General features: G+C 35.9%; 1 protein-coding gene across 3 annotated transcripts in view; it reads right to left on the bottom strand.

The window, feature by feature from the left end:
• LOC142336183 (rho GTPase-activating protein 45-like) overlaps positions 1 to 17,125 on the bottom strand; it is an 89,858-nt gene that overhangs the window by 12,115 nt on the left and 60,618 nt on the right. For all 3 annotated transcript variants that reach the window (XM_075384816.1, XM_075384814.1, XM_075384815.1), the window contains exons 4-5: positions 8,015 to 8,184; positions 6,895 to 7,086 (exon numbers count right to left, since the gene is read on the bottom strand). In XM_075384816.1, coding sequence (XP_075240931.1) covers positions 6,895 to 7,086; positions 8,015 to 8,184 — 362 coding nt within the window. The remainder of the gene's footprint in view (positions 1 to 6,894; positions 7,087 to 8,014; positions 8,185 to 17,125) is intronic.

Genomic DNA, 17,125 nt, shown 5'->3' with positions numbered 1-17,125 from the left:
GATGCGTATGGGGGACAAAAGTTTGTTGAAGGTAAAACTAGGGCTGGCAAAAAAATTGTGAAGCAAATCTTTTCCAGAAAATCTAAGTGGGTCATAGAAGTGGTGACCAGATGAAAAACGTATCAGCAGATTTAAATACCAAAATTAAAACATTGTTCCGAAAAAATTACACCCTCAAAAAATCTCAATGTCATACTATTAAATTTCCTGGATTCCATATTGTTTTAACCCATATTTTCTGTTTCTATTTCTACTGATCACCTTTTTTGTACAGAAAAATATTCGTTAGCAACACTAGCGAGAACGGTGAAAAGTTTTTTCTGCGTTCCAAGTCTCAATTGAAATAGGAACCATTTTCTGATAAAAGTTCTGAAAGCTACTCAGGTTGATGGAGTATAGTAGTACGTTAAGCAGGTTTTGGAGCAACTAATTTTCTCCATTTATATCAAATATTTGGATGTATCACATGGCAAGGATTTTTTAACCGTGTCGGCAAAAAGTTTACTAAAATGTTTTTTTTTCAAAATGACAAGCAATGCAAACAGAAAAATTGTTCGAAATCAGTTTATTCAATAAATGAGAGAATTAGTAAGTCATTATGTTAAAAGAACACTTTACCTCGGAAGTTACGCAAGATCGTGTCCAAAAGTTTATAAGATTTTCAATGATCCCGGCGCTTTGTAATTAGCATAAATTTATTAAGGAATGATTCTTGTGAAGGAAAATTTTCCCGCTTTTTGATATAACCAACTAAAGATAACCACTTGGACACACATATAAGTTTTTGATGTTGCTCCCTCTAAGAAATTTTACAATAGACTCTTTTTTTACTAAGAGATTTGTTACTCCTGAAAGTATTTTACCGTGCCTAAAACCCAGTGCACAAAACTGCCTTTTAAGGCTCTCAAAAAGATAGCTGGCAGATTGCCCCAAAATCTCCACGATAGCTTTGTAGATGTGCAACTTCAACAAGATAATGAAAAGAATACATTCTTCATCTTTTAATAATTGCCGAGATGTTATATTTTGATTCATAGTCTTTGTAAGATGTTTGATCCCTTTTGTATCCTCTTAAACAATCTCCAATTAGGGTTACACAGATATTGACCTCATCGCCTGGAAATACAGAAATTGATATTCATTTCGATAGTGCGGGAGTCCTTTTGGAGAGTGAGGCGGACAAACAAAAGAGCTCGGTCCGTTAAGAGTGAATATTGACGTCAAGCACGCAATTCAGTGAAAAAACATGAATTAATGAAAAAAGCAGATTTGAATTGATCAAGACGTCATATGGTCGCAACAAAATTCTTGACAGCAAAAAACATAGCCACAAGATTTCCAGAAGAGAGTCCAAGCGTGGCGCCATTCCAAACATATGTTGAAAACAGCACGCAAGCAGTAGAAACTCAAAATGAAAAACGAAAACAACCGCTCTCCAATTCTACCATTCAAAAATTAGATGAACAAAAAAGAACCCAATGAGCAAAACTTGAATTTCCGAACAAATTAGAATGCTAAATGAGGCCAAAGCCAGATTTTGTTGCCACGAGACGCATTCTTCTTCGCCATTTTTAAATCAGATATTTAAAAACTTAAAACGTGCATGTTGCAAATAAAAAATTTGTATTAACATAATACAATGATGTCAAAGCTCAAAAAAATTAGTCACATTTTAAGCAAAATCTACGACACGGAAAGCAGAACTCAAATGTTAATAAAATTGTCCCAAGATTATCCATAGAAAATTTTTAAAGCATCAAATCTTTTTATCAGTTTAGAAATATTTTCTTGTAAAAATAAGAATAGGCAAAGTTTTAAGGATGGGCAAAAACTGACAAATTTGAAAATGTTTACCAGCCTAAGAAAAATTCCAACAAACCACATTGAAATTCAGATCCCGGAAATTCACTCTAAAACCCAGCAGCAAACGATCGTAGAAAAAGAATGGTTTTTTAAAAATTGAATGGAAATTAAATTTCAATTACCAAAAATTCTATTATTGAAAAATGTAACAAAAATAATATGGTTTTAGTTTCACAGCACATAAAGAAAATTATGCTTAATTTTCTCTTGTGGCAGAAACTTTTGATCAAAATGAATCTTTTCATTTGGAAAATTAAACTAATAAGGAAAAGCGAAAAGCGAAAAGAGAAACACAGATTGAAACTTCGAACAACAGAAGACAAATGATAACAAAGAGGCTGAAATCTTGAAAAATCAAACGCATGAAGGGATGGCAAAAAGCTAAAAAATACGTGAACAGAATTTGATAAATATTCGAGCAAAAAACAACAAAATCAAAACTCGAGTTAACAGTAATTAACGAACACGGCAAAAATATAGCAAAAGAACAACTCCATAATGTTAAAAACCAAAAAAAAAAATAATTGTAAAAAACTATCAACATTTACAATCCATCAAATTTAAAGTGACAGCAGCCTTGCTACATTTTTTTCAGGTACTTTCGAAAACCTATTGCTACAAATGATTTCATTTATCAATTACACTAAAAACACATCTCTGATTGTGCACAAAGTTCCTATTTCGACTAAACAGTTAAAAGTCAAAAGAAAAAAATAAAAATTGGACAAAAAGAGCAAAAATTGATATTCTTAAGAAACAGCTTTATAAAGAGCGTCGAAAAGAAAAGAAGGGAACGCATGAGTTGACATATTATCGTTAATGTAAACACTGTTCACTTGGAAGTCCACTCAAAGCTGCAAAAATGGAGTATTTGTAGGAAAATTCAGTTTCCTTATAAAACAGAGAAATTTAAGACAATTTTTCACTTGAAATCCATCACTGAGCTCTCAAACACACTTTTTTTCATGAAACGCTGCGGGCCATATGGTACCGAGGCTTCAATAAAAAGTAATTTCTGCATGAAAATCCAGTCTACAGTTCAGAACTTAGCCAAATGGACGAAAAACGGCTAACCGTGGTTAGCTCTGTTCACTTTCCTATCAAAAATATCAAAGTCAGAAGATAATTCTTTCAACGGAGAATGTGAACAGAAATTTTTTTTAGCTCAGCAAAAATCAGTTAACAGATAGGTCTGAACACATAGTACTTCCAGTGAAAAAAATTCAAGAAAACCATTGCTCCTATTCGAGTCATTAAAACCAAGATTAGGCCAATAATAGCACCAGCTACCGCTTTGCGGCTATTAAAAAGTCAGAAATCAATTTTTGACAGCCTTAATACCAAATCGACGATTAATTAGATGTTATAATTGAGCTAGTCATTAATTATTATTGCACTGAAAAAATTTTTCAAGAGTTATCACGCAATTTTTCTTGCAATACATGCAAAATCATTTACCTTCACCTAAGAAAAATCTACCCTTGTCTTTGTTATTCACACTATTTTTGGTCTAACAAAAACGAAAAAAATTGCAAAATTACGAGCAAAACTGGCACTTCTATCCAATAATTGATTTCATCATTTTCAAAAGTCGAACAAAAAATATGCAACTAGCAATCGAATATTTCAACAGAGAGATGGGATGAGACTAGAAAAATTCGAATCGTTTCATTTTAATATGTAAATTCAATACCAGCAGAAAAGTTTAAACATTATTATAACAAGATAATGTGAGGCTCGGTAATGTGCGTACGCCATTAACGTTCCGACACCACTCATCCACATTCTTGACTCAATTGGCTACCAAATGATGAAGAGAGAGAAAACATTCAAAAACATAAACATCGTTCAATAAACAACCAATAAAATATGATAATGACACGCTAGAGGGCCGATGAAAGTTGTTGATAATAGGAATACTAGAAAGAACAAAAATAAAAATCAAACAACAAACAATATTTACGACCACAACCCGATGTCTGTAATTAAAAAAATCATATTAAAATCACTTTCGCATCCAATGAAAACCAAAACAAAACAATTTAACATATACTTCATTAGGAAAGATATGGGGCCTAACCCCAATGCGACTGGATAACAGCTCGAAAGAAAGCAAATAGGTGCGAATTTCAAAAACAATTTTGCATTTTTGAAAACAATATCAACTGAAATCACTAAAATATTCATTTATGTCTACATAGGGTACAATTAAGACATGTCATTATCCAATGTCCGTTTGCGCAAAATCTCAAAGCCAATGGGACTAACGATTGTTGTTTTAATTTGAGGAGAAACCAAAAATCCCTTAAAACGTAACTTTTTTTTGTTATCCCTTAAAACGTAACAAAAATTTTCAAAAATCGTATTACTTACGACTACAAAAAAACAGGATAGATTAGATTTCAACACTTCAGGAAGCCAATTAGGCCCGTTAATAATGAGACTAAGTTCGAGCCTACAAAAAACAAATACATCAGGAAGCCAAAACTTCAAACAATTTTAAGACATGACACTGTTCAAGGCACCATTATTAAAAGACCTGTAAGAAAAGTAAAATGTCATTTTCACTTCTTAACACCAACGAGTCTTCCTTATAAAAGGACAACTTATACATGACAACAAAAAGGTAACCCAAAACTGAAAATTTTAGAAATCTCGAAAGATGTTTTTATGAAACTAAATCGTCGAAGCAGTCAGTCACAGCTTATAGCCAAGCGTTAAAAAATGTTTGAATCAACTAAATTAATCGAGACTTCTAATCAGTTTGATTGGTTTACATGATGACAAAAAAGGCAAAAAAGTGACAGATGAAAAAAATAAATATTTTTTAAAATTTAATTTGAACGTCATTTAAACAAACTGCAAAACTGAAATCTTTAATTAGAATTAATTATACATCTTACGAAAACAATTAACATCTATTTTCATCGGGTATATGACGTACAACAACAAAAAGAAAGACAAACAGGAAAAATAAAAAAAATCCACAAAAGTTTGCGTGAAAACTATGTATCAGCCATAAAAGCATAAACTATTCAACAAAAACATTAACATATATAGATATGCCTTTTTCTAAAGTTAGTTACATTCCCGACAATGCTTTTCTTCAATTGGACCAGTCAAAAATGTGATACCTTGACAAGCAAACAGAATGAACTCATAAAATATGCAATTACGATCAAAAACAAAAGAAATTGAAAACGCGTAGTACCAAAATAAAGAAACCCTTAATTGAATATAAAACCGTTACCGACATTAGTTTATAACTCAGAGGAAGTCAGTTGCCGCCTGATTTTAATCAGACTGCGCCCGAAGTTGAGAGAAATAGGATAAAATAGTGGCAAAGTTCAAAAATTCACCGATATTTTCTCAAAAACAAATATTTTCGAAGTTATAACAGACGTTAGATAACAATTGACAGAAATTGTCTAGGTTCTTTTATGCCTTCATTGGGAAACTAAGTCATTGGGCTACAAAAAGTTTTAAAAAATGAAAGCAAAACGCAAGAAGTTAATAAAACTTTCACGAAAACAATCGATCAGAGCCTTAAAAACCATGAGCTTAACTCCGAACCCATATGATTTCGTTGGGTCACGTTTATTGTAAATATTTTCTGTCAAAAATTGGGCATTGACTTAAAATTCTTGTCCGTAATTTACATAAAAAACATTTACATAGCGGAAATATTTTTTAAAAAAAGGTCGCGCCCCATTAAAATCTAAAAAAATTTCTGTCATAAGGATCCGTGGCGAGATCAAGATCAGCCCAGATATTGCTGCGCGTCTAAAAAAACACTCAATTTTTCAGTTTTTCAAAAGTAAATAATGCATTTTGCACATTTAAAGTGTTCAAATTTGCAAAAAAACTAGCAAAATTATAATTCCAGAAGACTCTTACAGCCAGCCTGAGTACAGCTAGCACTTTTTTGAGCTTAGGAATAGCATGGTCGCAGTTTTAAAGTGTCTACTTCCAGCAAATTTAAAGCAAGTGTGCTAAAAAAAGTTAAAAAGTGGAAAAGAAGACTGAATTTTGAAAAATTTAGCATAATTTGTAGCCAAAGAAACTCGGATCGAACAATTCAGCAACACTCATGTATCTTTAGAGATGAAATCAAAAACACTACAGTTAACAATTTTAACATATTTTAGCAAAATTGACGAAAATTTGGTCAAAATTGACGAAAATTTGGTCAAAATTGACGAAAATTTGGTCATAAATGTGAATAAAAATTACGTCTAATATTCACAAAACTTTAAACCTCGATAACTCCCTATAAAAAGGGAAATTGAAAAAATCTTTTAAATTCCAGATTATACGCTGGATGGGCTTTCCAATGATACCACTTACAACTCTCTACGATTATTATACTGATCGGCTAAATTTAAAGCAAGTGTGCTAAAAAAAGTTAAAAAGTCGAAAAAAAGTCTGAATTTTGAAAAATTTAGCATAATTTGTAGCCAAAGAAACTCGGATCGAACAATTCAGCAACACTCATGTATCTTTAGAGATGAAATCAAAAACACTACAGTTAACAATTTTAACATATTTTAGCAAAATTGACGAAAATTTGGTCAAAATTGACGAAAATTTGGTCAAAATTGACAAAAATTTGGTCAAAATTGACGAAAATTTGGTCATAAATGTGAATAAAAATTACGTCTAATATTCACAAAACTTTAAACCTCGATAACTCCCTATAAAAAGCGAAATTGAAAAAATCTTTTAAATTCCAGATTATACGCTGGATGGGCTTTCTAGTGATACCACTTACAACTCTCTACGATTATTATACTGATCGGCCAAAATTGTTTGAAAAAAACCCATTTCAGTATATAGTTCCCCCCTTCAAGAGGGGTCGGAACAATTACAACAAAAAAAACGATAATGCTGTCTTGAATCATTCACGCGTCAATTCAAACTAACTCTCCTATGGAATCATACGTTTAAAACATCAGTTTCTATGTTTTCTTCCTATAAATAAAAAAGTAACTTTTGAATGCCTTTCCGTTTCTATAGGATGTGGTAGCTAACCTGTAAGTTCATGAATGAGACGGTTCCCCAGAGGGGGAGGGTGGCGTAGTTCTCGTCTATGGCTGAGAAGTTGTAGCCCTGGGATACCTTGTACAGCTTCATACAGTACTCCAGGTCTAGAGACAGTTTCTTCTCAATGTAGGACAAACAGTCGCGGAAGTACTTAGAGAACATCTCTCCACTCTCGAACGCCTGAACATAGCCAAAAGTAACGTAAAACACACACGTGCAAGTTCTAAAATATGACCTAAATCTATACTGCCTGACGTTTCTATGTACATAGCCAAAAGTTGACTTCAAAAATGTTTGGGAATTTTGAAAATTACAACTTGAAAGATCTTGTCAAGATCTTGATAGGCAAATGTTTCTTGGAGCACCTTGATAAGATCTTGACAAGATCTTATCAAGACATGTCGTGAAATTTTCTTGGCGTTTCTTGATAAGATCTTGACAATTCTTGACACATGGAAAATTTTGTTTGTAAGCAACCCGGAGTGAGGTGGTGGAACCGGTAATCCAGACAAAAGTGGGCAGTGACCAGACAATCCAGACAAAAAATTAGCTATGACTCGAAGCTATGACTCGAGTCATGACTCAGCTCGGTTCTCAATATCAGATTTTCTCTGTGACTTCATCACAGTCACGTAACCTAAACTCAAAACAAGCATATTGCAATGCCGCAAAGTCTAAAATGCCACAAGATCAAATGCAATAAGTTCCTGTATACATAGCCAGATGTTGATCTCCATTACCATTTGCGCATTTTAATATGTGAAAAATTAAATAGGTGTTTTAGCAAGGTGACGCGCCGTAAGTTCTCTCTAACGTCATGCAGAATCATGTGACCTAGACATAAGCATTTCACAGCAAAGTTTTTTTGCTCTCAAACATCCAGTATCAAACGTCAGTTTCGAAAAATCAAAACTAAATTGATTTTACAATCTTTACTTATGATGGATCGAATTATTTACGAACTACTGACCCCATTCTAGGTTCAATAAATGCAGATCAAGAAGATTTGCAAATGCACATCAGTTTTCAGTGGTGAAATTTAGCCTACGGTTAGCCAATTTTGTACAAAGCCAATTACCCCAATTAACAAGGAGCTTGCCAAAGGTACCTTTGTGATGCCCCTCTCCCCCGAGTTGACTAGAAGAGCCTCTGCAATTGGTATTTTGACATCTGCCTTATTCTCCTCACACGCCCTTTTGACCTCGTCCACGCTGATTGTCTCCAGGTCAATTGGGGATTCGAGGTCACTGCCATTCTCCAGCTTACAAGATACGTGACCTGTAAACCCAAGTGGCCTCTATAGTTAATAAAATCTAACTTCGGGGGGGGGGCTTCACAAAAATTAGTACATGTTATAATTGGCCTTCAATTGCCTCTTTATATCCAAACGCTTGTTTTGCCGGCCCAGTTAAATTAAGAAAAAGTTACCATAAGACATTAATTGACGAAATCATATTATAATACAAAAAACAGAGCCGGCAGATTGCCGGAAAATAGCCGCGATAGACGCTCGTGGCCTTCCAGGAATTGAAACACCTAAAGAAATAAGATAGACAGATCGACAACCAGTCCTTCAATAGACCACTAGACTTTTCGGGTTAGCTTCGGACTGTCAATTTTTGACACATACGTTCTATAAGGAAAACGCCCTTAAAGAACTATTTCAAAATTGATATTCGAAATCAAAAACTCAAGACTAATAATCACAAATTAGGGCATATAAGATTGGCACTACTTAGATGCACACTATTAACTAGTAAATCTTCATAAAAAATTAAAGTTCCATAAGTGAGTTCAGAAGTCAATTTTTTTGAGTGAGGTAAGTCACGCAATTGACCTAAAAGCAGAAACAACGTCACGTACACAAATTTTAACTGCAAAGCAATAGATGTAACTTAAGTCAATTCCAAGAAGTCAATTCCAAGAAGTCAGGTCGTAAGAATCATCGATGGAGACGACGAATTAAAAAACATAGCAGGACAAGTCCTGACGTACAATTCAAAGAATTTTCATTGACTAAACAGGAAAACTAGACCTAGAATGGTTTATGAGTGAATTCAGAAAACCATTTTCAAAAAAATGAGATCAAAAAAATAAGAAAAAAACAGAAAATCAATATCAAAATGCCGCATGTGAACAGAAAAACCCCCAGCGAGAAATGAAAATTTAATACAAATAAAAAACTAGGCCTAGAATGAGCTGTGAATGGATTGCGAAAACCATTTAGAAAAAAATCCAATCCAAAAAATCGAAAAAACAGTAAAAATCAGAGTGAAATTGCCGCATGTGAACAAAAAACCACTACCGAGAAACCGAATTTTTGTTCAAACACCGTTTTCTCACTCTACTTTAAAATTAGAGCGAAAAAAATTCACGCCGCAAAACCGCTCGCTTTTTCGCTCCATTTCCTGTTTCGGCGTGACCAAAATCACTACTCCAATTTGACTTCAAAAATCATGAAAATGTGTGAACAGATCTTAAAAAAAAAGACAGCGCCCCAATACAATTCAAATTCTTTGAATTGTAAAAAACCACGATGTCCCCAATAATAGCCGCTATCGCTTCGCGGCTATTAATAAAAGACAACACTGATCTGATTGTGTAAATTATTTGCATTAAAGTGGTACGCAAAAAAAGGGCTGAGCAAAGCGAATGACTTAAATTTAAAAGTATAATCAGCTGCGATTTCATTAGGTTGTCTATATGCAAATCCAAACAAATAATGAATATTGCCACCTGGTTGTTATCGCCATCGAGAAGTTCCTTCAGGTCGAATAAATCCAAGTTTAATAAAGTCTAGCGGCCGATAAAACCCCGTCTTGCTCACCATAATTGTTTCTCAGCAATCATACAGTAAAGTCATATATGATTCTTAGTAACCATGCAAAGTCATATATGACTTGTATGAAATCTTGAAAATCATACTAAGATCATAAAAAACTGATTGATGCTTTAAAATAGAGCACAATAGATCAAACCAATAAGTCCTACCATACCTTCAGCCGAAAAGTGAACAAACGACAAAACGATGCCCTCATTAACAAAAAGCATCTTAGTAATCATACTAAGTCGGTACCGTGTGCACCGCTTCCTATTACGTAACGTTTTACCGCTTCCTATTGCTATTACGACAGTTGAACAGCTTACGCAATTGCTCTATTGATTAGAGCATATATATATATATATATATATATATATATGCAAGGTATATCAATAATCTAACAAAACAGTACATAGCTTTGATGATACTCTAACGATTTGACCACCATCTAGTAAGAGTGCTCAAAGAAGAATACAAAAACGTAGAAACTTTTCAAATCAGAAATAGTTACTTTAGTTAGTTGTTACTTGCTTGATTATGTGAACTTCACAACTCTTTTGACAGGGAAGATGTCAAAGTGCACTGTTAAAATCTTTTGCTAGATTTCAGACTTTAAATTTCTATAAACTAATTTAAAAATGTCATCTGCAACGGCACCCAATATGCGGACCATTTTATGATGCAATTTTTATTGAATACATCGACCACTTTAGTGGAAATGTAGCCCATTTTGAAGAGCAAATAAATTTTTGGCGATTACTCAAGACTCGTAAACGCATTCTGCAGAAGTCAAAGAGGTCACATGTATGATTGTTACGGCAAAATCGTGAAGACAACAAAAGAAGAAAGTAGCAAAATCCGTTGTTTAAGCTCATTCTCAATCTGAGAAATTTTGTGCTCCCACTCTGTGTTTTGCGTCCTAACTATTTTATTTTGTGGACTTGGGGTCTAATGGAACCAGAGGCAATTCTACTTCCGAAACGGATACAAATTCTCCGATGAGATCTTTCCAATTTTTTCGCTAGCTTTTTTTTACACCGAATTGATTGAGAAAAAAGAAAAGACAGTTTGACTATAGAAATGAAAGATTTATTTCAAGCTATTAATCCATAAAACAGTATAAAAAAATATGTAATAAAACAAAAAAAAGCAAGCAGCGAAGACAATTGATTCATTGGAGTGCGAATGTGATGCATGGTTTTATGACGATTGCTTATGACCAGTTTGTTTTTATTTAACAACCAAAAAAACCCAAAGGAACGTAGAGAAATAGTTTAATGACGAGTTTTTCATTTAACAAACAAAAAACTCAAATAAATGACTTGCTTTAGGGCTCGCAAAAAACTGAGGAGCAATTCTGATGACTACGGAGGAATTGATGGAGGAATTGCGTCTCAAGTTTATGGAGATAAAACCTAATTATCAGGTTGTAGCACTAAGAAAACAGAGAGGAAGTGAACCAATTCTGCTATTTAACAAAAAAAAATTAGACTCAAGTTGATGGGAGAAAAAAAAATACAGAAACTTTACTATCGTTTGCTCAGGCTTTTAAAATAAACTACTCTGAGGTTTTTACAAAACCGTCTAAACTATTAATAAACTGATAAGAGCAGATATGACGAAAGAGAAGATAACTCTCAGCTTTTCTAAGGTAAAAAACCATCACAAGGACAGTGACACAAAAAAGTGAAAATGTACAAAACCTTTTCCTGAACTGTTAATTTTTGTTGAACATAATCCGATGAAGAAAACTGCATACGCCGCTCATTTTGAACACGAAAACTTTGGATTGGCTGACACGTGGCTAGATAAAAGCCTCAAAAAGGTCTATCGTGACGACAATTATACAAACAGGAAAGGTCAAATAAGTTGACCTGACAGGGTGGAGGTGTGTTTATTGTTCAAACAGCACTTTCATTTCATCTAAGATAGATATAAAATGAAAACTATACTTGATTTTGTCAGCAGTTGCTTGTTTGTGTTTGACCACATCCGTCCAATTTTGATACAATCAACCATCAAACAGTAATTATCGAGTAAGCGCCGAAGTTTTTCCTGCCTGAGTGGCAAAAATCGAAACAACAATTTGTGAAAAATCGTCTCCCCAAGCCCCAATCCGTTGTATTGTAAATTGTGACATATATTAAAAGAAATCCACTGGATATCTCTGTCCAGCAACTGGATGTCTCTTTGCAGTGACAATGATATCTGTAGTGAGCTTCTGGAAGTCCAATCGTTCTCAGAAGAATAAGTTTTTAGCAAATCGAATAGGCATCAACATACAATTATCTTTCGATTTTTTATAATTTCAAAAACTTCAAAGGACGTCCTCTTGAATCCCTTAGTGGCAAAACGGAATACAAATTGCACGAATACAGTCTCCCTGTCTAACTCAACAAGGGTAAATGCCCCATTTTAAATGTCACCGATAAGTATTTGTCTTGAAAACAAGCTGAGAAAAGTAAAAACCGGGTCCAACAAAGAAAAAAAATGTTTTGAAAAACAAAGTGTGATTTTCCTTGAAGAAAAACAAACAAAATTTTATTGAGTTTAGAAAAACATGGTAATCAGGAGACGCGTATAAACTAACGAGGAAGATGAACAGAACACCAGCATGTCTTGATAAAAATAAAGGAGAGGAAAATTTTGGTTATACAGAAATGATCGCAGGATTCAACAATTATTTCTTGTCTGTGTCCAGTAAAGATAAAGCAAACATTTGTAAGACGACATCATCAAATCCAGAATTTCTTTTGGATGATATAAAATTTGTAAAAAGTTAGTTGAGGATGAGATTTAACACTTTAGAATCGGTTCAGAGGTCTTCGATTAGGTAAGTCCGTTGAGGCTTTCATTCCCATACATAAATCATTTTTTAAAAAATTTTTAATGAACGAAACGACGTCTATGAACTGAAATCAACATAATCCAATTGCATAGTGACCTTTGAAAGATTCATAGGGTGAAATTTAAAAATTAGAAATAAAACCCAAGTAACCCACAGAGGGGATCGCTCAGTTGGCAAAACAAGTTTGGTTATTTTGAGTATCAGTAGCTTACCTATAGTTATAATTATTACAATTATTATAATTATCGTTACTTTCATTTTCGTCGTTATTATTTTTTACTTCTACTAGTTTTATTATTATTACTATTTCTCTTTTTATTAGTATTATTATTATGAATAATAGTAACATTATAATCGTTATCGAGTCCTATGGCTGTGCTTCTGCTAGAATTTGCTTCTTGTCAACTCAGTCCGGTATTTGCCCAAACTTTTCAAATAGCAACAGTGGCAGGAAATGAGTGGCTTCTACAAAAAAGCTTTGTAGGCAACAGTTTACTGTTTATCTTGATATCGTTAAAGATCTGCACACTAACTATCTAAACAAAATTCTTTACAAACTGTGTCAATGGGTTTCCGACAACTTCTTCTTTGGATTTTGGGCTTCAAATTAGGGAGCAGCAAGAATTAATGTGTAATAAAAAATCAGCCTTCAGTCAGATACATAGCGGCAGCACTCAAGAACCAATCTCTAATCTTTGCAGTATTTTTATTTTCTGTTTACATTGATGACTTGCCAGATCTTTTCACAAATGAATGTTTTCTTTAGCCAGATGACAAAAAATTGAAGGTTCAATGCAGAAACAAACTAAGCTTGGTATCAAAGTTCTCCCTAACTTCAATTTCACCAACTTTAATTGCATGCAATTCAGTCTGCGGAAAACGAAACAGAATGCGCGCTTGTCTTACATGACAACAAAAAAATAGATTAAAAACTGACAATAAATTTGTTTTTTAAGCAATCTTCTGCGAAAATATCAATTTGATTCCGCTATAAACAAGAGAAATCCAAAATTCCATGGCGCCTCACTGAATAAATCTTTGCTCACTGGCCCTGATCTGCTGCAAAATCTTATTTACGTACTTCTTCGCTTCCGACAACATCCATATGCCGTCTCTGCCGACATCGAGGGAATGTTTCTACAGGTTGGTGTATTACCATCAGATCAACCATCACTTCGCTTTCTGTGGCGGAAGGACCCCACAACTAACGTTGTAGTGTATCAATATACGCGCCATATATTCGGGGCTAAAGACTCGCCCACATGCGCAAACTATGCATTACAACACACTGCGAGAGACAAAGCCAAGTTTCACCCCGAAGCTGCAAAAGCCGTCCGTGAAAACTTCTACATGGACGATTACCTTGACTCGGTGGAGTCTCCTGAGAAAGCCATCATTAGATCGAAGGAATTGGTACATCTTCTCCATCTCGGTGGGTTCAAGCTTACAAAGCTTGTAAGCAATGTGCCAAATCTGGCTGATCGAATTGATGGTTCGGCTCAATCAACTGAGCCCAAGGTTATTGTTTCATGTCAGGAGGATTCATCGCATGTGCTAGGGTTAAAGTGGGATCACACTAATGACACTTTAGTTGTGAGTAGGGGTACAAGCTGCGCTATCACCAAGTCCCTCACGCAACGCTTGGTCCTAAGTCTTGTCTCGAAAGTCTTTGACCCCATTGGTCTTGTCGCACCGTTTACCGTCGGTGCGCGATTGCTCTTAAAAGACATCTGGCGTGTCACAGGACAGCAATGGGATGACAAACTCCCACAGGAAATGGTTCAAAGATTTTTGGTCTGGAGTGCGGACTTACCAAAGCTTGAAAACATCAAAATTCCTCGAAGTTACTTTAGTGGACCCTTTGATAATACAGAGTTGCATATGTTCGGTGACAGTTCCCTGGATATTTTAGTGCCGTCGCATTTCTTCGAGCCCGAGTAACAACTCCTACGGGCAAGATAAAAACAGAGCTTGCGTTTGTTTTGGGGAAAGCGCGCGTGGCGCCAATGAAAGTAATGACTGTCCCTAAACTGGAATTGCAAGCAGCTCTACTTGCCGCTCGGCTGAAGAACGAAATTATTCAGGCACTTAATGTAACTGTTAACCAAGTATTCATGTGGACAGATGGACAGATAACACGACCGTTCTCCAATGGATTAACTCTAATGGAAAGCAACCAATCTTTGTTGCAAACCACGTTTGTGAAATTTTGGAGTATACCAGCGTTGACCAATGGAACCACGTCGCAACTAAGGATAATCCAGCTGACGCTGGCACGCGTGCAATGTCCGATGAGGTTTTGCAACTAAGCAGTTGGGTCAATGGTCCACATTTCTTAACTAACTCAAGTTTCCCTTTCGTACCGAACAAAGACGTCATTAATAACATCAAACTTGGCGTCAACCAAGCAGTCATCATAGAAGACACTGTCTCTCTCGCTACATCTGTTAAAAAACAGACAACTCCCGTTCCGTCGTTATTCCCATTTGAAAAGTTTAGTTCTTATCAAAAGTACTTGCGCATTGCCGCATACGTTCTCCGGCTTCTGCCGAAACATGCCGGCTACTGTAACCCCGATTGTAGCATTACTGACCCTACTGAGATTGACGAAGCCGAGCGTCATCTACAGTACTTGGTGCAAGGAGAGTCTTTTGAAGCCGAAAGAAAAGAACTTTTTGACAATAAATTCGTTAAACGGAGTAGCCGAATTGCTCCACATTCACCGTTTATTAGTCCAAATGAGCTAATACGTTCCTCGGGCCGCATCAAGCGCTTAATTGAAGTTGGGTTTAATGTAAAGTACCCAATCATCTTAGATGCACGTCATCCGTTTGTAAAACTGTTCCTTGAACACACGCACGTAAAGCATTATCATCAAGGCGTTGAATACCTAAGATCAATTGTGCAGGAACACTATACAATACCGAAACTAAGATCATCCTTGCGTTCCATCAAAGCACACTGCCTGAGATGCCGAGAATTCCAAGCTGTAACTATGCAACCAATCATGTCTGACTTACCAAAGGAGAGACTTGCTTACCAGTCTCCTCCCTTCACGAACACTGGCGTTGACTACTTTGGGCCATTCTATGTTACTGTCCGCCGTACCACTGAGAAAAGGTGGGGCTTCCTCTTCACCTGTCTCACTACTCGCGCTGTCCATGTCGAGATAATTACATCCATGGACACCAGTTCTTGCGTTATGGGAGTTGAGCGGTTTGTGTCCCGTAGGGGTACACCTGCCATGATTTGGTCGGACAATGGCACTAACTTTATTGGAGCGGAGAAAGAACTCCGAGAAAGTATTGAAAAGTGGAACGTTGTCAACATTGCAGCTGAGCTCGCTCACAAAAGCATAAAGTGGAGGTTCAATCCACCCAGCGCACCACATCAAGGGGGTATCTGGGAGAGGTTGGTACGCAGCTTCAAACACGTGTTGTAAACTATTCTTGGCACGCGTCGCCTCACGTATGAGGTACTGCATACTACCTTTTGTCTCGTGGAGAATGCTCTCAATTCGCGTCCTTTAACACCCGTAAGCGCCGATCAGCGCGATTTGAACGCTATAACGCCAAACCACTTTCTTTTAGGAGAACACTCTACGGGTATTCCGTCTGTTGTCGGCAACAATGAGTCCGACCATCGTAAACGTTACGCCCGTGCGCAGTCGTACGCTAATGCGATCTGGTCCCGTTGGATCAAAGAGTACGTACCGACGCTGAACCGACGCTCTAAGTGGCAGACGCCTGCCGAGCAACACCTTAAGACCGGTGACTTGGTTTAGATAGTTGAGGAAACCAACCCTAGGGGTTACTACCCAACTGCTCGGATTGTGGAACTCCGTTACGGCTCCGATAGCGTCGCGCGCTCCGCCGTTTTAAGTACGTCGACCGGTTCACCCGTCCGCCCGCTTGTAAAACTTGTACCAGTTTTCCCAACTTCTTCTTCCGGGCCGGAGGATGTTACGCAGTAAATAAAGAAAGAATTTTAGCCAATCAGAATTGAGTATTTATATTCGAATTTAAATGCGTATAAATCGTTCTAATATACGTAGAAAGTTCCGAAAAAGTTCAATTAACCTAATTTTAAGTAAATATAACCACGATATGTACCCATTGAGGTGGTTTTCGGCTTAATATTTTTAGGTTTTCTAGACAATTGCCGATTGAATACGAACTGTTTTTTACGTCAATAACATCAGACAAAAAATCAGTAAAAGAGCATCGAAAAAACCTTGTCGCCTAAGTGTCACTTGTTGTCTTGATCGTTGATATTACTAATACGTTGCTTTGTACACCTTAATGCTAAAACGTAGCTTATAGGCTTACACGTTGTTATGCTTTGCACGTATTCTTATAGTCTAAAAAAGAGTAGAATTGAATCTTCCGAAGTTCTGTTATTTTCCGACAGAGTTAACAGGCAAATCTGGTAAAAACCACTCCGTGCTGAATCTCAAACCAACGAAAATCAATTTGGTTGAGAGCTGTGTACGGTCTAGTTTAATAGGTCTAACATCTGGTTTGCCAGCAAGACAAAGGTATGAAAAATGT

Source organism: Convolutriloba macropyga, chromosome 3 (genome assembly GCF_964194025.1).
Source record: "Convolutriloba macropyga chromosome 3, txConMacr16.3, whole genome shotgun sequence".
Taxonomy (NCBI): Eukaryota; Metazoa; Xenacoelomorpha; order Acoela; family Convolutidae; genus Convolutriloba; species Convolutriloba macropyga.
The sequence above is the reverse complement of the archived record's forward strand: the minus strand, read 5'-3'. Positions and strand labels throughout refer to the sequence as shown.